The 27692-nt window shown below is 48.6% G+C and overlaps 1 protein-coding gene across 2 annotated transcripts in view; it reads left to right on the forward strand.

Moving 5' to 3' along the window:
- Nucleotides 1–27692, forward strand: part of JADE2 (jade family PHD finger 2) — a 72212-nt gene that overhangs the window by 5912 nt on the left and 38608 nt on the right. For both annotated transcript variants that reach the window (XM_033072895.1, XM_033072897.2), the window contains exons 2-4: nucleotides 795–852; nucleotides 3245–3330; nucleotides 14221–14378. In XM_033072895.1, the coding sequence (XP_032928786.1) occupies nucleotides 795–852; nucleotides 3245–3330; nucleotides 14221–14378 (302 nt within the window). The remainder of the gene's footprint in view (nucleotides 1–794; nucleotides 853–3244; nucleotides 3331–14220; nucleotides 14379–27692) is intronic.

Below are 27692 nucleotides of genomic sequence, written 5' to 3' on the forward strand. Positions count from 1 at the left end.
GCTGATTTCGTACGCTCCTGTGGCTTGTTCAATGTCTCAAAGCAAATCAGCTGAGCTTGAAACGGGTCTCCTCATCAGTGGTACCCACTGCTGTGATTTCAGCTCTGAGAGGATGGAGAAGTCCTGGCAGCTGTGCAGAAGCCACTTGCTCACCCTCAGGAGCTCTGGTGCCAGCAGTGCAGTGCTGCTGGGGCAGCTCCTGGCAGGGCAGTGGCAGTGGTGGGAAGTGCTTCAGGCTGGCCGCTGTGACAGAACTCCCGAAGTCTTACAAGAAGCAGATACCGGCTGAATGGGAAGATGAGTCAGAGGGTAAAACCCCAGGCTTGTGGTACACAGGGGTGCTCTTCAGCTCTGGGATGCTCTTACTTCCCCCTACAGACATACCGAGAGTGTGCAGTTTCCGTTCTTCTGTCTCCACACTGCTTAACTTTGCAGCTCGCACAGGTAGTTCAAAGGACATCTGCTGGGGCATCCTCTGGTCCCTGTTGGAGCTTCCTCCCTTGGCAGTGCTGTTGAAGAGGAAGAGACATTTGGATGCAAATCCTGCATAGACAGATTTCCATGCAAAGCTGAGTGATCCACATGCACCCAGTGTAACTAGTGGGAGCGGGAAAACTGGTAGAAAGACAATTAAAGTTTTTTTTTTAAATCCAAGATAATTGTTTTCTTCTGGTTTTTTTCAAAGACTGACTGGTGATGGGGTAAGAGGGTGTGCAGATATTCAGATAGCAGTGCTTTGGTGCTGAGATGAGTTTTCTGGACACAAGTGTAATGTTCAATTTCTTTTGTTACAGATGGAAGAAAAACGACGCAAGTACTCCATCAGCAGTGATAACTCAGACACCACTGACAGTAAGACCTTTAATTCAAAGCTTTCAAAAGATTCACCTCCAGCAGTTAAAATGTTTGAATAATTACTTTGCAAAGAGTGAAGGAAACTGCATTTACTAGGAAGTCTCTGTACAATGAATAATGTGCAGGACTGGGTTTATCAGAAATGCAGCAACAAGCTGGTATCAATTTATTTGAACACTTGTCTATGGCTCCTCTTAACTGATGAGAGTGTCTCCCTTGTGTCAGGAGTCTGAGCTGCGGATTGGATTGCAGATCTGCTAATGAAGCAGTGAACACCCTTCCTAGATTAGTTGTCCTGTCCTGTGAACTGCAGCCTGAGACTAGTTTGCTCTTGATTTGGGTTGTACCAGAGGAAAGGGAAGTTTTTACTGGAGTCAGAGTAAAACGGGAGCCACATTGTTCCCTTTTTGCAAACTGAAGAATGATGTGGGAAAAGGGTAAGGCTCAAGCCAGCAAATCTTGCAAGCCCACGCTTGCTTTTCAGCATCTACATCACTTCATCCTCATTCAGGAAGGCACAGAAGCATGTGTTCAACAATAAACATGTGCAAATGTGCTGAATATTGGCTATAAATAGAGCACTCTCCTCTTCCACTTATCCCAGGGTTTCACCCGCTGCAGACATACCGCAGTGCTTTCAAGGCACCAGCCTAATCCCTTGTCTGGACTCTGGAGTTTCTTGCTAGTTGCTCTTGGTTTCCTACAAATGTCACAGTAATTTCATCTGGGCTGTGCTGGCAATTTGCTCTCCACACTTTACAGGATCTGACTGCTGGATATCCAAGAACAAAAGGGACTTTACTAAAGACACTAAACTTCTGGGCTTTTTCCTAACAGGATGATGGAGATATTACAGGGGGTTATGGAAAGGCTGATCTTGCTGGGTTTGGCTACTGCTCCCACAGCTTTAGCCAAAAAAATTGTCAGTGTGAGTGAAGTTTGCACCACAACTGCCAACAGGAACCTGCTGTTGAGCTGCCAGTGGGGACCCCCATCCTGCTGGAGCCCTGGGGGACCTGGGGGCTGAGCTGTGCCTACAGAAAGTGTTTCAGGCTCTGTCAACACTACTCGTTTCTCCTAAAATGAAATGTATCTATCTCAGAAAGGGGTTTGTTTTGGAAACCATGCTCCAAACTTCCCATTTCCTAATCCCCAGATGCTCAAAAGCTTATGGAGCTGAGCTGTACTCACTGGCTTCACTGCCTTTCGGGGGTAAGGCATCTTTAATCATGGTATTAAACAACATGGCCTTATCTCTGTGGGGCTTGGATATTTATGCTGCAGGTGATATCTAAGCTGTTGACAAATGCTCTCCTGCTGGATAGTTGTAAACAGAGTGGTGACCTCCTTTTTCATGCTTCTGCCAGGAAAGGGTGGTTGTGTTATCCAAGCCTGTATAGGTGTAGCATCACACTGTAGCTTGAGAAGAGGGAGCTAGGTGGAAATCGTGGCTAATCTCTCCATGAAAGCTGTGGAGCTGCTCTGCTGCACTCCTTGGAGCAGCTTGCTGAGTAAAGCAGCATGTCCATGGGGCTGCAGCACAGGGATGTTTGCCCTGGGCTTTGTCTGTACAGTCCTGTTATGCTCTGAAGTGTTATGAAGAATTTCATTTTTATGGAACCCTCTTTAATAACATCTGGCCTGACACTTCAAAAAACAAGCTGCCTTTTGGGAGCAGGTGATGCCCCCATATTTGGTCTTCATTTTGTGAAGTACAAGAAAGAATACAGGTTGAGCTGGTGCCTCTTCCCCTGCCAGGAAAAATGTGAAATTTACCTGGGCTCAGCTGCCTGAGCTGGTGAAAGAACAGATGTTTCTCACTGCAGTGGTACCTCAACCTGATCCCTGAGTCAGCTCAGCTCCTGGCCAGAGCTCTTCCCAAGGTCTGCATGGCTCCATCGTGTTGGGATGTTGCTTATGTGCATAATGTTGTTTTCTCCTATTTAGCCCTCCAAGCATAAAATAAGTGTTAAATAGGCCTATTGATAGTTATTTTGTTGCAACCTCACAGAAACATACTGGAATATGGAGGGGGGGGTCCTTCTGTACAGAAGACTGAACTGTTGTCATTATTATACAGAAATTCCAATAATCAGTTTGTTATTTATTATTAACAAATACAGTCTTACATTTAAGTGATAATGACACAAATGGGTTGGAAATAAAGATCAGTAATGTAGTGGTTCCAGCACATTTTAGGCTTTAGCTACCCTTCCCTTTTGGAGATGACAGCAGTGGTGATGATACTGCACAAAAAAAATGCTCTGTCAAGGTATAATTCCATCTTAGTGCTGACCCAAAGTGTTGATTGAGGCTGGAGCAGTGAGGAAAAGGTAAGGAGAAGCTTTGACTCTTTCACAGGTAACCTGTCTCTGTTACCTTGTTGTAGGTCACACCACATCCACGTCCAGATGCTCCAAAATTCCGAATACTAAGTCCCCCTGGTCACGGCAGAAGGAGAAAAAGCCCTCTGAGGTACGTGGACTTTTAGAGTTTTCCCAAAGGAGAGTTTTCCCGTGGGGTTGTACTTGCCCAGATGTGGCAGCCAGTGTACCTGTGGCTGTTGAGGGCAATGGGTGCCAGGATAAGGTACCCCGAGAAGCCAGAGCCCGTGTAGCAGAGCCAGAACTCCCAACAGCAGTGTCAGTTCCATCCCTCCTGGGCAGGGAGCTGATGGGCATACAGTAAATATCTCTGTGAAGGGTGGGGGTCCTTGTGCCTGCCCTCTCCATCCCTGTTGAGGCAAGTAAAGAGAAGTAAAGTTTGGTGGGGTTACTGGGAGGTCCTGCAGTACTGGGGTGTCTGGTTTGGGTGTCCTGGGTGTCCTTTTAATAAAGGCACAGGTCATAGCACTGATGACAGGGGAGGGTGATGTGGAGACTCCTCCCCATGAACGAGTGGGAGGCATGGAGAGCTGTGAAATGAGAGAAAGCACAGCTGAGTTGCAGATTGTGTTGTGTTGGTTTCCCCCTGTCACGAGGCTCAAGGACATTAAGCTGAGGCCATCAGTGTCTGACCTTGCTGCAGGGTTTCCCCTCCCTGGTGTGGGCAGTGCTGCCCATTCTGGGGACACTGCTCAGGTTCACCTGCTGGCTCTGTGATGCAGGGCCTGGGCCTTGGGTGGGAGGAGCTCTTTGTCTGCAGGACTGTGCTGGGAGGGGTGGTGCTGTGTCCTGTTTTCTTTTTGTGCCTCCAATACATTTCCACTAGTCATGGAAACTATACCAGGCATGAGCTGCTGTTGTAGCAACCACAGTGTTTGGCAGTGGTCATCTTCATTTCAGCAGCAGCATGAGCAAAGCCAGAGGGACATTGTTCTCACATTCCCTTCCCTCTGGACTGGGGTCTGGAGTCAAACAGTGCTAAGTTTAGAAGCAGATGAAGCTGGCATGGCTCATATGAACTCCCCAAGTCCTCCCTGTTTCACCTCTTCTGACACTGTGGCCTGGTGAACACAAACCTCTATAACATCCTCATTTTGCATCAAGCAGAGTAGAGATTTTGAGGTTTTCCTGTGGTCACTGCCTGAATTACAGCTGCACTTGGTTCTTAGTGCTCTGACAGGTTTACATTGATATATCTATGTTGGCAAAGGACACAGACTGAAAAAGCTGAAGTTATTTGTGTGTTGGGCAAAGAGAGGGACTGGAAAGCTGTTACTACCATCTGAGTTACTTGGAAATACTCCAGAGAGCAAGAACCCAGGGTGCAGATGTCACTGACTGCTAACAAGGCTGTTGGAAAATTGAGTATTAGCACTGGTAATGCTGGATTTTGGTTATAGATGTGTCTCTCAGTGTGGTTGCAGGGGAGATTTCTGTGAGCTGAATCCTCCTTTGGAAAGTGAAACATTTTGGGCATCTCCTCCTCCTGTAGCACTGTTACCCCTCTCTGAAATAACTGCCCATCCCTGTGCCTGATGTGTCCATAAAGGCCTTGGGTGAGCCCTTTAGGTGCTGTCAGGAGTCCCTGACACAGAGATGCTTCATGTTAGATGTGAGAGGATGTGACTTGTACCACAACAGTGTCATGGGTGCCACTCTGCTGCTGGCCAGTAAAATTCTTCTCATATAAAGACATATTTTTGTCTTTGAGTTAGTTTAATCAGCCATCTATGATTTTACCTGGCTGTTACTGAATATAAGTCCGAGATTCCAAGTGAAAATGCTTCTGAACCTGATGAAGGATAGTAAGACCTGCATTCAGGTTGCTGCTCTGCAGCAGCTGGAGTGAAAATTAGATCTTAGTCCATGGCACCTGGGTGACATCAGATGCCTACAGAGGGCTCACCTCTCTGCTTACTACTCTACTATCCCCTTAGGAAGGTTCTCAGTGAAATGTAGCTGTGGAGCAAAAGCTGAACGGTGCCCAGCTTAGCAACAGTTGGGACAGAAAGTGAACCTCTGTGGCTTATGTGAACTGAAACTCCAGGGGAATTTGGGGAGGCGATGTGTGATTACTCAAGCTGCAGTTTGGCCAGGATGCTCAAGCTGACAAACCATCTTTCACAAAGCATGGTGGACACCCAAGCAGATGGAGCAATCCAGATCTCAGCTGTGCTCCCCTCACTGTGAATTGCCCCCCTGCCATTGCTGGTGTCTGGGTCTCTGGAAATCAGCACCAGCTGAAACTCTGTCAGGAGATGGTCAAAGGTTGGATACAGTATCACCCCAGGACCTGCAGCAGTGTAGGGAGGTGCTTTGGAGGCCTCTCCTGTATGACTTTCCTCTCCAACAGCATCTTCTAAACTTTTCCACGAGTGACCCAACTTCTCTTCCTGTGAGCACCCATGAATGCATCTGGTCTGTGTGTGGGATCTGCGGTTTGTCATCTGTGAAACACTGTGGGGTTTGGCACATGCTTACAGGAGCACTGGGGGATTTCAGGCATGGACTGTGACAGGCATCGTGTCCTGTTGGAGCAAGTACTGAGAAATGTAAAACACAAACTATACCACTATCAAACTACTTCACATAAAATATTGAATCACCTTTTCTTTTGTCCATCCTACTGAGGATGGAAACCACAGGACAATAATAGGGAGAGCAGGATTAATGTATTAGCAGATATTGAGCCCCCAGCCATTTTTGGTCTGGACACTTCATTTCAAGCAATAACTCAAACTCCAGGTTTGCTCATGGCTTGTAGCTTTATCAAGAGCTGCAGTGGGTATAGGCATGTCCTGAGGGATGCCATGCTGGAGGATGGGCTGGGGAAATGGGGTTCATGTGTGTGTGGACCCACCAACCTGTGCTGCCCTTCTCCAATGCTGTCTCCATGGGACAACAGCTCCCAGACAAACTTGCATTCCTCCTGACAACCCGGGCAGGAGATAAAAAAAATGGAAAGCATTAGTGTTACATAGTTATTAGTCAGGTCAGGGGGTGATGTTTATTATGAAAGACTCTGTGAGAAGGGATTAACTATACACATTAAAAACCATCCAATACAAGGCATCTGGAAAAACAAGCTTCTTAACGTGGAAAAGTACTGAGCTGTTTGTAAACATCCGCAAAGGGGCCATTGCCAGGGAGGGTGATTATATTTATCTGTGCCTGTCACGGGGCTCTGCCCGGGCTCTTTCCTGACTGTCCCAGGCACCAGGCCTCTGTCTTGGCTCTCTCCCTCACAGAGGTGACAGTTGTCCTCCCCTGCCCCTTGCCTGGGCAGCAGAGCCTTCGGGGCTAAAACCTGATGCTGATGGTGCCCTGGGCACGGCTCTGCTGCGCTGCTTTGCCTGAAGGCAGAGGATGAACAGTGGGCAGCTGCCAACAGCTTCTTGCATCTGCAGTGATAGCAGTACCAATCTGGTGATTTTAATTAATCTCATTAGTGCTCGTTTGTCTCTTAACTTGTTTGCAAATGGAACACGGTAGCTGGTACCCGTCTCCCTGGGTTCCTGCAAGGAGCTGCTGGTCATGCTCTCCACCCTGGGAGCTGGAAGGAGGGAATGCTCACTCAGGTTATCCCTGCTGTGGATCTGAATCTGCAGCAGGGAGTGAGACATGCCTGAAGGACAGATTTCTGCTTCTGTTAGTGGCACATTAGTGCAATCCTGCCCCTGGCTGTAGAGCTGCTGGGGATGCGAGCACGAGCCTCACTGGTTTGACTGCAGTCATCAAGCCTCTCTCCTGCTCCTGACAGGGAACATTGTCAGTGTCTAAGGAGAGAATCTAAGAACAAGGCAAGTGTGTAATGATAGTCGCTGGTTCTGTCTGCCATCTCCCAGCCATCAGTGGCCTGGGGACTCCCTGGGATGCTGCCTGAGTCACTGCCTTAGCTGCTGTGTTAGTTATTACCTGCAGAGCTATTTCAGATCCACAGTGCTCACCTGCACTGCTGGAATATATTTTGGAGGGGCAAAAACCTGGGTTTTTTTTTGTGCAGAACACCTGCCTGCCAGCACTCCAGCCTCTCTTTCTCAGCTGAGGAGCCCTGTGCAGTCTTGGCCGTGGTGTGCAGGTGCTGCTCATCACACTGGACATCCTTACTGCCCTTCTCCCTCACTCCAGACCTTCGGGAGGGGAGGGAACTGCAGCTGCAGGCAGGGTTTAGGATGTAGGGGAAACCACAAGTTTATACAATTTACATTATTTTCTGTTTGCCTTGTTTAGATATTACTTCCCTGTTTTGAAAAGCACCTTTTTATATCGCTGTACAGGGATTTAACTCTTTTCCCTTCTAAAAAGTAATTCTTACTGCATTGGATCATGTTTTTTCCTTCCTGCATTAGGTATATAATGACCTAGTGCAATGTGAATTTAGTTCCTGTGCTCTTCTATGCTTGGAGAAGAGTTTTAATGGATGTGGCCAAGCGAGACTGGACATGTTTTTATGGGGCTGGATGGAGAGAAAGTCCCTCTCTGTTGGAAGGTTTGACTGCAGTTTGGCTTTGACTGCAGTTTGGCTTTGTCAGTTTTCCCTTGCCAGCATGAGGGTAACAGATTAAAACCATTGTCTTCTGAATCCTGAGAAGGGCCGGACAAAAAATGCTTCATGTTCCTATTTTGAGTTCTGTTGTTCATTGAATCTTTAACATCCAGCATTTCAAGAGGAAACAAGACTAGATGAAGTAGGAGGCTGGCTCCCCAAATGAACATGGGAGTTCAGGATTTCTTCCCCCACAGGCAGATAGTATCTGGCTGCACACACACTCCTGGCATCACCACATTTCAAAACCTTGCTACCGAGTATCCACGCTCCTCTCATTTTGGAAAGGGCTGGAAAAATGTGACAGAACAGCAGGGATATAGGACTGGGAGGTCCAGAGTGGAGCAGGGTGGGGCACCACCAGAGGTGCCATCTCGAGCCGATATCAAGACAACCAAAACCTATTCTCAGGGCTCCCATTGTTCCCGTTGTTTTCTCTTCCTCTAAAAATCCTTGTGACTCATGAGCTAAAACAAACAATTTTATGCTTGAGAGAGTGAAGGGCTAAGAGAGCTGGCTGGAAATGAGGAGAGAGTCCTGTGAATGAGGCAGCTGGAGACTTCCCTGGTCCCAGTGTGGATGGAGGAAGGTGATGGCTGGAGGTATTCAGGAGTCAGCTGCAGTCAGGGAGGGGAAAAAAGAGCATTGAGCCAAAACCTGAAGAAAACCCATTTTCTCAATGTCAGGGAGCTGTCCCACACCCTGCCTGCAGTGACCTGCTGCTGGCCCTGCTTGGGAGGTGCTCGGAGCACCAGCTGCCCCTGCTTGCTGTGGAGGGGTCAGCACTGTGAGATCCCGTGTGGTGCTGTGGGTGTGAAGGGCATCACTGAGATACCATGTGGCTGCTGTGGGTGTGAGGGCATCAGGGAGGATTACAGGTCTGTTGGGTGGTGGAGGGAGTGAATTCAAAGGTGAGATCTCGGATGCAGGCTGTGACCATCCCTTCTCATCTCTCCTACCTGCCCTCACCCTAGTGAGTGCTGTGTTTTCTGCATGCACTTCCTTATGAGCCTTCTTCTCTTACATTTTGTACTACTGCTTTGCAGTGTGGAGTACTTTGGAAAGAGTTCTTTTTGCTAAAACTTCTTAGGGACAGAGATGTTATCGTGTGTTAAAAAAATGGCATCCCATCCTGGGACTTGAAGGAGGAGGGGCTGAGCTTCTTCCTCTGCCCCAAGGGCAAGGTCTGAAAGCTCCAAAGTCAGCTGGGTGCAGATGCAGGGGAAAATGTGTAACGGAATTCCCACCAGCTCAGGGAGCCTGGTGTGCATGGACCCAGCCTGGTGGAGCTCATCTGTGTAGGGCTGAGCTGCCTGGTCCCTCTGCAGTTGTTTTCTCCTGGGCTGGTTTGCAGCAGGCGTCTGGAGCCCAGTGCCCGTGCCGGGGGTACCGGGGCCGTGCCGCCGTGCCGGGCGCGATCAGCCGCGCCGGATCTGGCACAACAGCCCCGGCGCTGGCTGCTGCTTTAAAAGCTAATTAAACCCAGTGCTGCACCAGTGTTTCTTTTCATTTCAGTTTAAAGCCCAAAACAGATCCGGCTCTTTGACTCTTGCCCAGGAACTGGTTTCATACCAGTGGAAGTCGTTACCTGGAATCCGTGTTCGGTGTTTTCGGCTGGGTTATTTGGGGCAAAGGGGATGTTTGGCAGGCTCAGAACTACAGTACAGTCACTGGAAAAACCAAGTCCTTGACAGAGCACATGGAGTGGGAGCTGAATGGCAGGGAGATTGCAGGCCAGTTCATTAAAAGGCTTTTGTGAGTGAATCACAGAGCCTTGAAATTGATGTGAGAATTGCATGAAAAGGTGGTGGAGAGGCTCTCAGAGGGGCTGGATGGTGATGGGGCAGAGGTGGAGCAGGAGAATGCTGGAAAGCAGCACAGCCTGGGAGTCCTTAGCTAACAGAGGGATGAGGAGCAGCATTTCTGATGCCTCATGGCATGTCAGTTGTCCTTCCTGTTGTGGTGAGGCGCTGTGTGCTGTGGCATCTCCCAGGGGTACGTGTTTTTCTCTGAGGTTGTCCCACTGTTGGACAAATTGATGCTGGTCCATGGAGAGCTCCCAGAGATGCCACGCAGCTGTCACAGGGCACAGGGAGAGGCTGCAGGGCTGTGTCTGGTGGGAGAAGGAGCAGATCCTCACCAAGGTGGAGCAGCTGATGTACAAGGTGCCAGGGGCTCAAGGAGGAACCAAATCAACCCCTGCCTTGCAGGTTTCTGTCATACCCACAGGAGCATCCTTCCAATTCCAGGCTGCATCCAAGTGATATATTGGGATGTGAGCATCAGAGGATGATACACTGTTGGGGAGCACCATGGCTGTGGTGTCCCAGTGACTTCTCATGTTGCTGGACTGGCTCTACTGGTGAGTCAGTCCAACACCACAAACTGGTGGGCTGCAAGGATGGGGAGGTGGTAGGGGTGGGTAGTCCAGGCTTGCCTGGCCTGTGAAATACAAAGGAGATGAAGGTTTCTCCACATTCCTTTCTTTGCCTGGAGTCTCAGGCTGCACAGCCATGTGACTTGGTGTGGACTCCATGTCCATTTCTTTTGGAAATATGAAGGAAAAAATACCTTGGTATTTTGAAATTTCATGTTACTTTTACCTGTCTTTAAAGCTGACAGTAACGAAGGGAAAGACTGACCCTGGGCACTGGTCTGATGCATCTCTGAGCATCACAAAACCTCTGTGAGGTTCCTAAGCAGAGGTAATAAAGGAACATCTTGATTTGGTCATTCCCATTGCTGGCAGATTGATAGACAATAACTCAGATCCCATTCAGGCTGAAAGTGGAGGACAGAGCCTGGCCTGGGCTGTGGTGGTGGCAGGGGAAGCGGGCGCAGGGCAGCAGACAATCTGTCAGCTCCCACAGCCGGGGAGAAACAGTAAACACTCCTATTGAGGGAAAATTGCTTGTTTTCTAATTCCCAACTTTTTCTTCATTGCCAGGTCCTTGGTTCATCAGTGCCCAATTTATCCTTTATTTGGTTTTCATAAATAATTCAGAAGAGTTTGAGTAGAATAATTGAGTCTTTTCCCAACCCTAATCCCAGACAATTCAAAACAAAAAGACATTTAGATTACAATTTGAGCGTATTAGCTGTTGGGAGATTTCTAGACAACTGATCTGCTTTCCTTTACAATTTCTGTGCTGTTCTAACATTTCTAAAGTGTTCTGCTTTGATAGTTAATAATTTGAGCATATCCAGTTCTTCATGAAAAGACAGAGGCGTCACTGTGATAAAGTGCGGGCGTGCGTGCTGCCATCGGATGGGTGAGCTTATCTGTTTTCCAAGAAGGACTAAATAAATGAAGTAGTGAGATTGCAAATCCAGCCTGTGATGCGCCTTATCTTCAGGGAAATAGATACAATCATGCTTATTTGGCTTAAAATTAAAACTAAGCTTCTATGCTGATGTGAGCTGAAAAGCCAAAAGGGATGAATTTGGGGAAGACTTAATGCTGTAAAACACAAGTCTGGGATCTGCACCATGCAGAGGGGAGAAATTATACTGAGGAGTGGTCCCGTTGCTGTGCAGGCTCCTCCATCTCCCTCTTCATCGGTAGGAGGGGGGTGATGGGCCAGGATTTTGAGGCTGTTTCATGGGTGCCCAGCCCTGCTGTTACCCCGAAGAGAAAGGGCATATCACCTCACTGCTGTCACCTAGTGCTGACCTCTCAAAAGAAAATGAGGATCCTTGCTGGGGTAAGGCTCTGGGAAGGCTGTGGCTGCTGTGGTGCCTCAGAGCAGGGTAGTGCTGTGGCTGGATCCTCCCAATGGTTGGTGGTCCTGGAAAGGACAGCCCCACGTTCTCCGCTGCTCTGGAGCTGGCTGCTGGGTCTGTGCACTGAGGTGGAAGCAGGAGCATGCTGCTGTCCTGCAGCACTGCCAGCACTGCCCTGAGCAGCTTCCTGGTGGAGTTGGGTGTGATTGCCTGCGTGAAGGAAGGATGCAATGCTCCTGCACCCCACAGCATCAAAGGAGGTGTCCTCAGGAGGCAACTGAGCTGGCATTGAGGGAGGAGGATACTCACATGTCAGCAGGATCCAGTGCAGGTTCTTAAGAAAACTTGTGGGTTGTGGGTGCCCTGCACCTTTGAAAACCATTCCTGCTTGGCTGTGCCCACAAATCCCAATGGCATGTATCTTCAAAACCGTATTTTCTGTAACAGTACTGTGCTGTTACCAGGGAAGGGTTAGATTGAACATTAGGAAAAAGTTTTTCACTGAAGTGGTGGTTAAGCACTGCCACAGGCTGCCCAGGGCAGTGGTGGAATCACCATCCCTGAAGGGAATTAAAAAGACATGTGGCTGTGGCTCTTGGGGACGTGCTTTAATGCTGAGCTTGGCAGTTCTGGGTTGACAGCTGGACTTGATGATCTTGCAGGGCTTTTCCAGCTTTAATGATTCTGTGGTTCAATGATTGTGTGGTGCTGGTAGCGAGAGCAGGGAGCTGGCACTGACCCCCATGGTGGCCTCAGCCCTGTGTGGTTCAGGCACAGGGGAGCATCTCATCCACCCAAGCTGAGAGCTCCGAGGAGTGAGCAAATACTCAGGTTCATGTTGTCCTCATTGGAGCTGGTCACTGAAACTGGGTTAAGGAGATGTTGTTGACCCAGGCTGTGACCTGTCAGCGCAGGGCTGTCAAGAGCAGGGTGCATTTCTACCCTTTATTTTAGAAAACACACTGCAGTGGGATTCCTGTGCTTGTTTGGATACACAGACCCACACTGCTGGAGGGACTGTGATCCCTTCTCATGTTTAAATAATGCCTGTCTTAATTTTTTTTTTTTTTTTTAATTTCCCACACTGGCAGTGTGTTAAAAGGTTACTGTGGTGTCTGTAACCGTGTGTTTGTAGCATGCAGAGACTTAAAGGACCCTGATCTTTCCCAGACTGAGCTGACTGTAATATATAGGCTGTTAATTATGTTTGTTGAAGGGTATGCCAAGACTGTGTCTAACCAACTCAAATCAGGTTTATATAGACATAGCCAAAAATGTCTCCAAACAGCTGCATCAGGAGGAAAGTACCAGTAAAATCCAGAGGTCCCAACATAGCAAAGGTTGTTTATATATTGTATTTAACTCTAATTGGGTTAGCAGCTGAGACTCTGAGGATTAAACAAACTGACCTAAATACTGGTCTCAGTGGTCTTAGTTAATGTCTAGTTTCCTGCATTTCAGTCGATTTAGGTTCCCAAATACTCTCCAAAGTGTGTTATCTTTGTATCAAAAAATTTAAAACTATACTGTATTATTTCTTGTGATTCTGACAAAGCAATTCTCATTTGGAGAACAGTGTGTGAAGAGATTAAGTAATACTGAAGAAAACACCTGATCCATCTCAGACTTGTGGAAGGAATGCAGAAGTAGCAGGGATGGATCGAGATGGTGTCCAGGCAGGATTGCTGGTATTGACAGTTATTATTCCAGCTAATAGCAGATGGTAGAGAAGAGAAATCATCCATTTTCATTTACAATTTATTTTTATGCTGCAAGAGGCAGGATTGCTCAAGTCATTGCTGTCAGGCAACCCTCTGGAAGGAAAACCTGACTTACCATGAGGGATATTTTTAGAATGAGTTTTCATCCTTGTATATTGGGAGAAGATGCTGCACGGCCAGGAGTGAGATGGAGAATGAGCCCATTCCCTGAAGGAAGGACTGGAGGATTTTCCTACAGGAGGGGGCCAGTGTTGATCTCACAAGGGGTCAGGAAAAACCTGTGTTTGTGGTTGTGTAAGCAGCACCTGGATCACATTTTAGCTGGATAATTTCTGTCTTCAGCTTTTATCTGTCCCTGTTCAGGACAGTGAGGTGATGTGATGGAGACACAAAGCTGCTTGGGGCAGTGAGGTGACCTGAAGGGGACCCAAGGGTGCTCAGGATGGTGAGGTGATGTGAGGAGGATATGAAGGTGCTTAGGACAAACTGGCTGTATGTTTCCTGCATCTTCATTCATGTCAAGAACATAATTTTCTTGCAGCTGGTGAAAGCCAAATGTGGAGAAGCCCAGTTGCTGTATATCCCTTGGCATTTGGAGTAGATTTGTGTGGCTGTGCTGAAGCCATCAATCCCCTAAGATAAAGCAACCTGTTTCTTCAGTTTAAAACTAATTTTTGGTCTGTGTCTTGTCCAAGTCCAGGCTCACACCCTGTGGCTGGATTTCCTGACCGTCCTGTGTGGGGTACCTCAGAGGGGTTGTAGCTGCAGGGCTCGGTCTCTTGGCACTGCCTGGCTGGAGGGGGGTCCCTGCCTGTGGCTGTGTTCTCCTGCCCAAAACTTACCCTGCAGGGGCTTAATTTGACACCCTGAAGCCACTCCATTGGTGATGCAGGCACCTCCTGTGCTGTCCCTTGGGGGCAGTTTCCCAAGGGCACCCTCCCTGGGCCTCTGCTAGAGCTCTGCACTCAGGATGGGTTTTCTCCTGGCGCAGGTTTTCCGGACGGATCTGATAACAGCCATGAAGATCCCTGACTCCTTCCAGCTGAGTCCTGACGAGTACTACGTTCTGGCTGATCCTTGGAGGCAGGAGTGGGAGAAGGGTGTCCAGGTGCCAGCAAGTGCCGAGGCCATCCCTGAGCCTGTGGTCAGGTAAGTGAGCAGGGTCTCCTCCGTCTGGTTCTGTCCACTGGGCCTGCTCTGCCTGGTCCTCTCGTGTGGGGTTCCCTCTGCCTTGGTGGGGTGCACACCATATCAGAGAGCACATAAAGGTGATGCTCAGGATCCTGGGCTTGCATAGGGATGCACAGGGACCTCCCACTGCATCCTGAAAACTCCCTCTCATGTGCATGGCTATTTCTGGGCAGTGGCCAGCTGGGACAGCTCCTTGTTTGCTCTTGGTCAGGAAATTTTAAAAAAATATTTGATAAAATTGAAGGAACGATAAAAAATAACAACAGAAAACAGTGCATAATGCCAGCCTCTGCCTGACTGCTTGATGCTTCTCTGTCTATGAGCATGTGGTTGTACCACGGTATTTCACAGTAGTGGGGAGCTGGAGTTGGCCCTTGAATTAAAAACTTCCCTCTTTTACCGTGTTTGTGCAGATTGGAGACGTGCTGGGCATGCTGAGATTCAGATTTGGGAAAAGGAGCCCAGCAACCAGAGAAATATCTCCCAGACCTTGTAGAGATGACATCTGTCAGTGGAGACTGGGGGCTCATTAACTTATTTTAAAATAGGAAACTGATTTTTAAAATAGATGTTAAACAGCTGCTCAGGTGAGATGGAAACATGGGGGAGCTGCTACTCCCTTGATGTGTGTGGGGGATTATCCCAGGGCAGTGACCAAAGCTGTGGGGGAAAGGTTGGTGCTGCCAGTGGGGGCAAAAGGCTGGGAAGGGACACCAGAACTTGCAGGGTCAGATCTAAAAACTTGCAGGATCAGACCCAAAGCTCCCTACAGAGTTTACAGGAGCTTTGCATCTCCTGTGTGTTACCATTGTGACCTGTGACACTGTGTGTGCATCCTGCAGAAACACTTGTGAGGCATCATGCCAGGCTGATACTGGGGATGCTCATGGGGTCGGGGTGGCTGCAGGGGGATGTGTTTTGCCGAGGGATTTGGGCACAGAGCAGAGCTGTGGAGACGCTGCTTGTCCCACAGCAACAGCAGCTGCTGTTGCTGCAGCTGCCGACCCCGCTTCTGAAATAAACTTTTGTGTACGCTCCCCTTCCTCCCCCAGGGAAAACAGAGAAAGAAATGAAACTTTAATGAGTCTGAACACATCAAAAGGGAAGTTGTAAAGGGGGCTGTTGAGTTGATTTAATCCTTGGGAAAAAAAAAAAAAACGCAACCAAAAAAAAAGAGAAGGGAAAAAAAAGCCTGTGTGTGAAATATCTTTTTTTAGTTGTCTTTGATAGCTAACCGCAGTCTGGCCTCGCCAGTGCTCTGCTTCCCAACTGAGAGCTCGTGCTGGGGCTATTTCCAGCCGAAAAGTGATAGCTTGGCACTGCCTGGACTGGCGGTACCCATGTAGAACTGGGAGTGCTGCTTCCCAGCAGTGGGATTTGGCATCCCAGACTTCACAGTCAGGGGCTTCTGGGATGCAGGACAGGCTGGAAATGTGCCTGACTGCTTGTCTCCAACCCCTTTGATTTGGGAATCAGCTCTGCTGCATCTTTTCATATATGTCTATTCCTAGAGCAACACCTGCAATGGGTCATTCCCTCCCAGGTCCCCATCCCACTCTGTCCTACTCTGGCACCCTCACCATCACCACAGTGGTATGGGTGGTGTCTCCCCTTTGGCTTTTGGAGGGAGCATCCTGGTACTGCCCACTCACCTTGAGTGTGAAGTTTCACTTCCAGTGTCAGGTTATCCTCTGAAGAATTTCCTAATCCTTGGGGTTATTTTGCTTGTTTAATTATTCTCAAAATTGGCACTTTTCCATAATCCTTGATGAATTGCCTCCTGAAATATTTCCAGCTCTTTCTTCAGTACCTCAACATTGTTTTGGGTTCAAGCCTTGCTCTACAGAGAGATTATTTTATTTTTAAAGCATCAGATATTATAAAGAGCTTCTTCCCTGTGAGGGTGGTGAGATGCTGGCACAGGTTACCCAGAGAAGCTGTGGCTGCATCTCTGGAAGAATGACCAGGCTAGACAAGGCTTTGAGCAACCTGGAGTAGTGGAAGGTGTCCCTATCCATGGCAGGGATTGGAGCTAGATGACCCCTTTGAGGTCCTTTGCAATGCCAACCAGTCAGTAATTCTGAGATCTGACCTGTTCTCTATAACCTCTCAGGGATACTCATTGCTGACTCCATCACTCTCAGCTAATCCCAGGTGGATTCCTGCAGCCCCTCTAGTTTATCATGCCCTGTTCATCCCAGGCTGCTCCTGGGCTGCTTGGAGATTGTGCTGCTTGCCCACAGCTTCTGCTTCTGCTCCTTTTTTCCTCTGTTGCACTGTCTTGCACTCTGTCTCAATTGCCTGAACCATCTCTTTTTGCTGGCTGGACAGCAAGCATGGCCTGGAGGACTTTGTCCTTGGATAGATGCCTGTTTGGGATATTTTGCCTTCCCCAATGTGATGGGAGTGAAATGAAGAGCTCATTTTACAGCAGTGTTAATGGTTGCACCTGGTTTGCAGCCATGATGCACATTCCAGGGGGACAGGCAGTGACACTGCCAGATTTTTTTTTTAATCAGGACAACATGCAGGCCAGAAGGCATAGCAGAGGTGGTGTGCTTCTGCTGAGCAACTCTCCCTCCCAAAGGAGTGCCAGATCCCTGCCCTCAAGGTTTTTCCCCACTTGGGCCACTGATGTGAGAATGGGAGGTGGAAAGGGCAGTGTTGGACTGCCAGGGACAGTGCAGACTCAATCGTTTTGATATCTCTAGGGTTAGACAGCTCCTCTTGCATCTTACCCTGTTTTGGAGAAATATCAAATGTTTTTTCACAAGTGATGACTCTATTTCATGTGTCTTAAGAAAACAGGCTTAAAAGGCCTTACAACTCCATTTTCCTCCCCTGTTTAATTGCTTTAATTCAGCCCAGTCTCCATCTCAGGAGCAGGTCCTGCCTGAGCTGCTGCTTTTGCCCCCCACCCTGTGGCTGCTGCCCCGTGGCCTTGGCATTGCTTTCTTCCTTTGCTTCCAAACTTTCCTTTTTTCCTACTCAAAAAATTTCATCTAAACCAACCATCCTCTCTGTGTTGGATATGGACAATCCAAATTCTTTAATCTGCTGAAAAAGTCCCAGCAATGATGTGTTCTGTAGACTGGAAATGTGGAGCCCAGCAGCTGATGCTCTCCTCGCTGTCAGTGCTCTTTCCCCTATTTCAGAGGTGTAACAGAGCATCCTGCCCTTAGGGAGGGATTCCTGTGCTAATCCAGTCCTGATGTTGTCACTTCTGACAGCCACTTCCATGTGAAATTCCTGGGGAGAGGTGGGGGGGCTGGAGAGGAGACATTAGAGCCCTGGGAGCTGGCGAGCAGACAAGCACTGCCTGCAAATTAGTAGCCAGCCCATGGTGGTGATGCTCAGGAGCTGGTTCCTGGCTGTGCCATCAGCAACCAGTGGATTGTGCCATGGAGTGTGCAGGAACCACTTCGGCTGCAGAGATGGATCTCGTCCTCTGAAAGGTGCCATGCACGCAGCCACTGCTGCTCTTTTCATCTCACAGCCTGGCTGCTTGAAAACCAGCTCTCCCTGCCCGCACCCTGCCTCTAGGTTTTGTGCCTCTAAAGCTGAAAATTAGATTTTTAAAACATTTTGTCTTACTGGAGCTGTAAAATGTCAAAAGCTGGGGGTGAGGCAGAAGGCAAGAGCTGTGTTTTAAGGAATGCTTTCCCCAGAAAGCAGCTGTCTCAAAATGCCTCCGCTGAGAGCCACCTTAAACTCAAGGGTCCATTCTAGGTTAGCACAAATTGCAGTGCAGTTGTGAGGAAAGCAGGGAGGCAGGAGGTGCAGCATATCTTGGCTTATTGTCCCAGGAGGATGCTGCTGGCAGCAGCCAGGATCATCAGAAGCAGCACAGGAGATCAGCTGTTTCCTCTCCAGGATCACTTCTGGCTCACGGCTATTCAAAAGGGTTTTATTTTGTGTAGTGACACGCCCGAGAATTGTCCGGAGCTTGAAGGGCTCCTGTGTGGTGATAAAAACCACTTCCAGTCAGATGTGAGCTCTCAGAGGAGTGAGTAGTCAAGGCAGCTTTCCTTTCCAGCAGGCAGGCTGGCATCCCCTGTCCATGTATCTCCTGGTCATCCACCTGTGATGTGAGTGGTGGTGACCTCATTCCAGGAGTCCTGTGTATTCCACCTCTGCTAGAGCCCATAGGGGAGCTCTCCACTGAGTCAGAGCTGGGCCTTATAGCCCCTGTGGGAGCTCTGCAGTTATTTTACAGTTGTGTAAACAGAGGCACAGAGATTTCCAGCATGAGGAGAGCCACATCCAAGGTCCCTGTCTCATGTGGGGTGCAGTTGGTTGTTGGATGCAAAGTTGGCTCATCTCAGTACAGCTTCAGGATTAAACAAGGTAAAGTAAAAGTAAGAGTTACCAGCAGTTTGGGAGCATCAGGGCTTTGGGTACCTGTCCTGTTGTAAATGGCAAGATGTTTCAGATGAGATTTGTATTCCCAGAGTCACACCATCATAAACCCCAAAGGATATGGGCTTTGCTGGTGGATATGGGTACTTGTAGGAGGCTGTGAAGCCATTTTTGAGCAGTGGATGGGCCAGGACATGACCTGGACTTGTCTCTTCCGACTGGTGGTGACGCTGGCAGCATGTTGAGCTTTGCACAACGGGGCATCACTTTGTAAAGCAGTGGCACCTACATGGGATTTTATGCACCTGTGCGGGTTTTATTTCCTCCTTTATTTAATGATTTAATGTTCTTGGCATGTGGCTCCTTCCCCAGGCTGTCAGGGATCCAAGCAGGATCTCAAGGTGGCTCTTGGATCTCGCATTAAGCCACATTAGTATGTGCTGTAGATTCTGTTTCCTGTGAATTTGCACACAGCAGGAGGACGAGCAGGAAGGCTGCTTCTTGCTGGCAGGCTTCCCAGATATTCTTGGCATTGCAGATCTATACTTGCATCATTGCTGTGGCCCTGTTTTAACAGAAAACAGAAAGTGCTGTGGTAACAGGAAGGCACAACCTCGGCAGTACCAGCTCAGCAATGGCGGCGGCACCAGCGCAAACGCCGTCTGCCACGTCAGGACGGTGGCTGTGTCCCTGTCCTGTCCTCCTCCCTCTTCCCTTCCCTGACAGCCACAGGCACAGGTCAAGCAGCTTCCCACTGTGCTTGTGGGAAAACGTCCAGCTGGTGCAGGGCTGGCTGGATCGTGGTGGTGTGGCGCTGTCCAGTCAGTGTTCATCTCCTCTGAGCTGTGTTGTTCTTTACTGGACTCCCATAAGGAGTTGCCCCCACGTCTCCAGGAGTTCCAGCAGCTCTTTCCAAGGGTATGTAGTTGCTGGCAGATCGTGGTTTTGGTATCAGTGTCATTGGAAGAGGAGGCACACGGAGCTGCTGTCTGTTTGAGGCAGTGCTGGAGATGAGTGTGCTGAGGCAGGGAGAATGAACTGGTGCACCAGTGGTGGGTGTAGGACTGGGACACATCCCTGCCCCCGTCTTGCAGTGAAAAGACACTGCAGCTCCTCCTCACGGGGCTGGGTGCTGCATCCAGAACACCCAGTGCCATGAGGGAGTGATTCCAGCCGAGGGAGAAATCCCTCCAGGAGCAGTCTCTGCTGCAGTGTGGAGCACGGTAGCCTGAGGAAAGGTGGCCAGGCTGGCCTGGCAGCAGGGTGGCACGACGCAGATGTCCCAGCTATGCCTGGACGTCACCTGTCCTTGTCCCTCGGGAGTGCTGGCTGGCAGCCAGGCTGTATCCTTGTGGCTCCCAGCACAGGGATGGCTTCCTGAGGCTGTGTTCTCAGTGTGTACTCGATGAACTAGCACACTTTGTTCTTGAGTGGTGAGATTGGACTTCCTTTCCTCGGTTCAGCGATGCAGGCTGACTGTTGACTCATCAGCTGCTTCCCTTGGGCTTTGCTGCAGAAGGGGCAGGCAGGATTCTGCAGCAGTTTGAGTAGCTTTTGGAGCAGAGCTTTTTAACATAATCCTTTTTTTTTTTTTTCTCCCTGGGTTTTTTTTTTCCCTTCCCTCCAGCTAATCATGAAAAATGTGTGAGTTTGGAGCTTGCAGATGGCATGCTGGCGATTTTACAAAGGGCTATTTCTTGGATTGGTTATCCCCATTCTGTGGCTGCCTGCCCTTAAATATGCATGGTTCTGGTATGCTCCAGAAATACATGAACACTTCCCTCAGAGAGTGTGCCCTGATCAAAAGAAATTAAAATCCCAATTGCCCTAGGCCTAAATGTGATCACAAGCCGTGGGCCATGTGTGGGGAGACAAAAGCTCCCTGCCCTGCCCGTTCCTGGGAACCCCCACAGTGACAAGTGGCCGTGGTGAGGATGGACTGGCCCAGTGGCACTGATCCAGGAATGCAAAATAATCCTGGTGATGTAACATCAGTGAGTTTCATCTTCAACTCTGCCACTGGGAAAGGGAGGTTTCCAGTCAGATCTGCTCAGGCAGCCCTTGTCCCTGCAGGCAGTGGAGAGGGATGGGCTGTGCACGGGGTGGTCTGTCCTGCCAGTGCTTCAGGTACCTGGTTTAGGATGTGATGAATCACACCCGGGGCAGCAGAGGGTCTGGGCCGTGCAGGAGGTGGTACTGCTGCTGCAGAAGGTGGTACTGCTGCTGCAGAAGGTTGTTGGCTCATGCCCAGTGCCTGTGAGTGCTTTGCAAAGGAGTAAGTGTGATTTACTCTGCCTGTTACTTGTCATCATTTCTGGTTTACTCTCTGCTTGACAAGTTCTTGTGTGGGCTTTCAGCAAGTCCTCACCTTTATTAGTTTGCTATGGGAAACGTGTTAATCCAGTCTGTTCTTACCTCATTCTGAGCCACTTGGACTTTTATTTTGAATGTTTGCTAATCCTCCCAGTGGATGCCTGTGGTTTATACTGGATCAAGCACACAGAAAGTCAAGTGTACTTCAGCAGCAAATGTATAGAACGAGTGAGCTTGATTTCCTGCTGCTGTGTAACAAGGTTTACAGCTCTTGGGACCGACTCTGGTTTGGTACAGCCTTGGGAGCCTCCACATCTCACTCCATTGCCTCTGCTCACCACCCAGAACCGTGGATTTAGCATGTAGCCAGGCAAACCCCAGCAGCTCTGCTTGCTGGGCGTGCAACCACAGCACTAATGAAATCACCTCTGAGTGATTGAGAGCACCTTGGGTCCCCGTTGAACAATGCAAGGAACTATTACTTTTCAGTGCTCCCCAGAGTGATGGGAGGAGCGGGATAGCCAGCAGCAGGAATAGCTGCTCAGTTCTTCGTACTGCTGTGGGTAATCGTGGTGATTTTAGATGCAGTATTGCTGGTAAGTGAGCTTCGCTATGTTGCCAGGACTGGGGAGGTAAAGGAGAGCTGGTAGATGGTTTCTCTCGGTGCACTTGAAGAAGATCTGGAAAATCTGATCTAGTTGAAGGTGTCCCTGCTTATGGCATTGGGCTTGGATTAGGTGACCTTTAAAAATCCCTTCCAATTCAAACCATTCTGGGGTTTCACAGAGCACACCCAAACAAGCATTGCATGTGGATGGTGGAAGAGGCCAATGGATCCCTCCTTGTTTTCTGGGATGGGCTGTGTGCTGCTTCAAGTGACTCAGTGTCAGAACTGTTCTCAAGTGTTTCAGGGTTCAGCGTTAGTTCAATGATCCAGAACACATTAAAAGAGTTTGGATGCTGCCTTTTCAAATTTCTCAAAGCTTTGCTTTCACTGGGCTGGGTTTCTTTAAGACACCATACTGGTGGATGGGAGTTGTCATCTTGTGCCCAAATTTGTATTTTGAGCTTTCCCATACTCAGCTTTGTGAGTAACAATCTCAGGGGGATTTGTCCAGTTCTTGATCTGCCATGGCTCATACTCAGATCACGGCAGGTGCAGAACTGCCACCATTGATCAAGTTTTCTGTTTCTGGTCTCCATTAGTAGTTGGATATAAAGGCAAATAGAGCTGTTTGCATTACTGAAGTAATTATGGAAGCATTATCTGGCTGGGATAATTAATTCCAGATGCTTTAATGTTAGTAGCTTGGCTTAAGTTACATAAAGAAGCAACATTTAAAAAAATAATTTATATACAGAAAACATGCAATCAAGTGTCTCTGGCTTCTCTAGTACCAATTCCAAGATATATATTGCTTAAATGGAAATGATCAGACTACTGGCAGCCTGCAGGCTTGATTTGGAGAAGGTTGCTCTGTGACGTGGGTCCCTGAAGGGTCACCAGGTGGGTCAGTGATGGTCTGGGAGAAGAGGGAGAGCAGCACCTATGGGTGCTGGGGCTGTCTCTGCCCTGCTTGCCTGCAGGGAGAGGGTGCTGTGTGAGCATCCTCTGCAGCTGGAACTGGAGGTTGCTACGTTTTGCTGGGTTTCAGAGCCAGAAGAGCAGCATAGGCTGTGTCCCCTCCCAGCAGCAGGGCACAGTCCCCCAGCTGCCTTCAACACTGCTGTTAGAGCTGAATGGCACAGAGAGAAAAGGGAGAAAGGAATATGGAGAAGATCCTTGCACAGCATGAGAAATTATGTGTGTATTTTGCTCTCAACCCAGATGCTGTTTTTTGTCTAGTCAACCAGAAAAACATCTGCGTTTTGTTTTTCCAATCAACCCACCAACAAACCACTGCCCAGCCATTGCTGTGTCCCTGCAGTCCTCTCACAGAAGTTGTGGAGATGAACCCAGCTGTGCTGTGGTGCTCTTCTCTGCCTTGGGAAAGCAGACACTGCTCTGCACCTGAATTCTTCTGTACCAGGTCCCTACTCCCATCTAGATCAAAATGATTCTCTGGGCACTGAATCAGAATTAGAACTTAAATAATTCATTTGTTGAGCTAAATCTCAGTGAGATTAAGGCTGGAATATAAACGTTGGAAAGACAGGGACATGGGCACTGGTCTTCCTCTAGTCTGCTGGGTATCAGGCTTTTTATCTGGTGATAAACAGCTCAGAAATGGAATTGGAAAAGCTGTCTGGGTTTCACAAGATGGCTGTTTAGTGCCTCCTGTGCACTTCTTTTCCTCTTTTTATCACATCAAAGAAGAGTGAATCACTTTCTCCTTAGAGGATTATGTTACTCCAGGGGCTTGGAAGGACCCACTGTGGTTACAGGCTGTTACAGAAAGAGATTTCAGATGGGGAGGGAGCAAGTAAGCATTTTTCTTATTGTACCTGTTTATTGTAATTGGGAGCTTCAGATGCATTTTTGTAAAACTTCCAGAACCTGCCTATGTAAATCCTAAACTGCCAGCAGCTCGGGAGGGGTCACCCTGCCCCATCCTTAACATTCAGTGCAAGCAATGGGATTGTCACAGGGAAATTTCCAAGCCCAAAGAGAGACCCCTTGAATGGTCCCAGAGCCGAAAGGCATTCGATGTGCCAGCAGCTGCAGGTGGCAAGGCTGTGCTGAGTCTGTGCCCTGTAGATCTGTGCTGTGCTGCTCGTGGATCAGATGCTCCTGGTGGCCGGGGATGTTTTAAAGGCTGATAATGAAAATTTCTAATATTTACTGGATAGCGCCAAGTATCAGAATTCAGCTGGGAAAGACAGCAGCAGCAGCTAAAGGGACAGTGGGTGTAGCTGCACCACTCTGTCCTGGGCTGGTCCCTGCCTGGCAGAGGACAGCAGGGTCCCTGAGACATGCCGGGGTCCTTGGCGCATCCTGTGATCCCTGACAGTGATCCCTGACAGTGATCCCTGACTGTGATCCCTGACGCATCTCCAGGCAGCAGGGCTGGGGAGTGCAGCAGGGATGGGGAGTGCAGCAGGGATGGGGAGTGCAGCAGGAATGGGGAGTGCAGCAGGGCTGGGGAGTGCAGCAGGGATGGGGGTGCAGCAGGGATGGGGGGTGCAGCAGGGCTGGGGGGTGCAGCAGGGATGGGGGGTGCAGCAGGGATGGGGGGTGCAGCAGGGCTGGGGAGTGCAGCAGGGCTGGGGAGTGCAGCAGGGCTGGGGAGTGCAGCCTGCACAGCCACCCAGGCATTACGTCAGCTGGAGCTGCACTTACTGGCTGCTGGTACCGGGAGGGCAGGACGCTGCTGCAAGCAGCATTAACCCCTTCCTGAGCATCCTCAGTGCCACTTGGGTACACAAAAGAGCCTTACAGAGCTGAGCATTAGCCACCGATGTCTCTGCAGTCAGGGGTGTGTTTTGGGCACAGCTGCTCCTGTTACTGGAGTTTGGTTGATCCTCCTGCGGCCAAATTCAGCTGCTTTGTTCTCTCAGTACAGAAGCAAAAGCCAAATGGAGCTTCATGGCTGGACTATGTGTGTAACTGCTTGCATAGGTTTTTGGACAAGCACTTGAGGAAGTTTTAGGTTATAGCAGAGGGCAGTGCCAGCCCAGCCACCCCCTGTGCCCATCAACAGTGAGGACAAACTGCACGGTGCCACTGAGCTGCTTGCTCAGGCATGCATGTACACGGGAAGGGTTGATGTTAAGTTCCCTCTGTCGACCTCTTTTGCTAGGAATGTGCTTGTTACAGCCCCTGCCATGAAGATGGCCTACAAATGATGCAAAATAAGAGGCAGATCAGGCCATCAGCCATCACAGGTTCCCCTTCCCAGACCCATAGGTTCCCTTTCTCATGGCTGCTCTGTTGATGTATATATGATGAATTTTCATGGATTTTCAGAAGCTGTTGCCAAATCTTGAATGGGTTTTGTCTCCAGCAGCCAATAAGGAAATACTGCAAATAGTTTATTTTCTGCACAAATTGGTGCTGGCAGTGCCATGTCATTCTACTCAGGTTCTTGTTTGTTTTAGCATAAAAGGATTTGGTGACAGTGGCCTGTTGAGATACACTGTGTCACCTCTCTCCTCCCTCTCTGGAACCAGCTGTTTCCAGCCCTTTCTTCTCCATCCACAAGAGGATGTGTTAACAGAGTCTGGTTAGCACCAAGACCTGGATCCTAAGGACGCTTTTGAACCTCATCCAGCTGGTCAGGCCAGCTTGCTTGCAGGTCTGAACATCAGGCCAGTTAATTTAAAATCTAAACATTTATTCTCTTCTTGGCATTCCCTTTCATCTTTGAACCCAGCTTTGGGAGTATAGTTTCTGGCTCATGGTTTTATAGCCTTTACTAGAAGCCATAAAAATACGAGAAGTTGGAGTAACATGGTCAGTAAATCTGGGTGTGGGTATGCTGAGGGTTACAAACCCTTGTGTGTGGCTTGTGGCTCATTACTGTGACCATCCACTATCTCCAGCCCCATCCTTCGCCCTTATATTTGAGGCACTTTTTTCTAACTTAAATTCTACTCTGCTGTTGAGAGGCAATAACATCTATGAAATCTCTTAGCTTAAGTTCATAAGAAAATGGGGCATCCAGTCCAAATGGCCTACTAGATACTGTTTTAATAAACAGAAAGTGAAAATCATCCCTTTAAATTGCCCTTTTAAAGCTGTTGTGTGCCTCAAGAGAATACCCCCATGAGCAGAGCTGGCAGTAGTAGCAGTAACAGCATCCACTGAAGGTGTCCAGCAGAGATAGCTTTCCACTGGCTTTCCTAAGCTGACTTATTTATGGACATCGGACTAATTTAGACTGGAATGGAGGTAAAGAAAAGATGACTGACTAAAGCCTTTGTCGTAATGAAAGTAAGTATTTTTAGATGAGAAATACTATGCAGGTTTAATTATTTCTGTCTGATATATTAAAAGGTAGCATATAGAAAAAAATTTCTTCTGCCTTCAGCCAAGTGAAGCATTCAGTTTACAGAGATGATTAGCCATGGGAATTTGCTGAGTATGTTTTATTGCTGTGTAATCTTCTCGAGGGATAGATGTGATCCTCAAGAGTGTTGGGGTCCACTTACTCCTTTTCCTCAAGTGCCCTTGAGACCCACTTTCAGAGTAATGGCCTCAGGTTTGTTGTGATTTTCAGGCTGATCCCAATGTTCAGCCCTTTGTTAACAGGGCCTTTGATTGATACAGAATTGAAAAAAAAACCACTGTATCCCTGGCTGGCTGCATAAATTAAAGGAGTAAATGGTCCTCCTGTGTAATTGAGCTTCTGTGAATGGTCTGGAGGGTTTGCCTCTGTGATTCTTTGTCATGATGGTGCAGGGAGTTTGGGTGGGTTGGTGTTTCATGTGCAGACTCCTCATCACCCAGTATTCCTTTGTCCACCGAGCAGCTATTTGGAAATGTGGTTTCCCAGTGGATTAAGACTTGTCCCTGCACAAAAGGGGAACCTTGATGCCTGATGACATTCCCAGCTCTTGGAGCCCAGCAGGAGACGGATGGTGAGGGCAGCCTCTGTGCTTTGTTCCCTTTTTCTTGCTATGTCTCTGCTGCAGTGTTTGGACAGCACAAAGCTTGCAGCTTTTTGGGCTCCAGTTTCTTGAAGCTGTTGAAGGTGAGGAAGGGTGCCCAGCTTGGTCTGTTTCCTGTATTGCTTTGAGGCAGGGCATGGTCTTTCCCAAAGGATTGCTCTCTTGTCTTAAACTGTAGGATCTCTTCCTTCCAGAGTTCCTCTGAGCCTAAGGCACTGTCACTGCAGTCACTGATCTGTCTTTATATCTCAGCACCAAGAAGCCCTTTGCAGGTGTGTTAGCATGTGTTGGGAAGGACTGGGCTGCTTTTCAGGAACGTGATTTTATTCACCAAAGCAATCCAGGAATCAGTGGGAGGCTGTGCACCTCTGGGCATTGCATCCTGCTTGGTCTTCTGAGAGGCTTGGGAGCCTCAGCATCTGGCAGGCTCCAGCTCCCCTCAGGGTGGGAGGAGTGTTCCTGGGAACAGGCACAGGTTCTCTTAGTGTTTGCTGAATTGTTTGCAAGCCATAAAACCTTTGTGTTTAGCTGAAATACGTAACTGCTGCAGATGAGTCAGGGAGTTGATCTGGACCAAGCTTCCAGCAGGTCTTCATAGGGTTATACAAACTTCTCACTGTATAAAAAATAATTTAGCAGCTATTTCAGTTTCTTAATTTTTGACCTTCTTTGTTTACTGATATTTGAAATTGGATACTTGAAATGGTGAAAAAATGGCACAAACATGTCCCAGCATCCCCGAGCCTGAATTAACTCCAAGGGATCCCAGGCCATGCTGTCAGATCAGCATGGGGTTATGGGGAGGAAACTTCAAAAGTAAAGTTTAGTGATCCTTTTAAGATGATTGATACTTTTCATATTAATACTTATTCCTTGTAGAAAAGTGACTGCTGAATGCTGCAGCACCTGATCATCCCTCCTTGATCCCTGTGTTCCCAGATGGGGAGAGGCACCTGCCATTACTGCACTGGCACTTTTCAAACCTTTTAACAGAGTGCTGGTGAGCTTGTTAGATGTTTGTGTCTTCATTAACTTGATCTTCATCATCAG

The sequence above is a fragment of the Catharus ustulatus genome, chromosome 15 (genome assembly GCF_009819885.2).
Source record: "Catharus ustulatus isolate bCatUst1 chromosome 15, bCatUst1.pri.v2, whole genome shotgun sequence".
Taxonomy (NCBI): domain Eukaryota; kingdom Metazoa; phylum Chordata; class Aves; order Passeriformes; family Turdidae; genus Catharus; species Catharus ustulatus.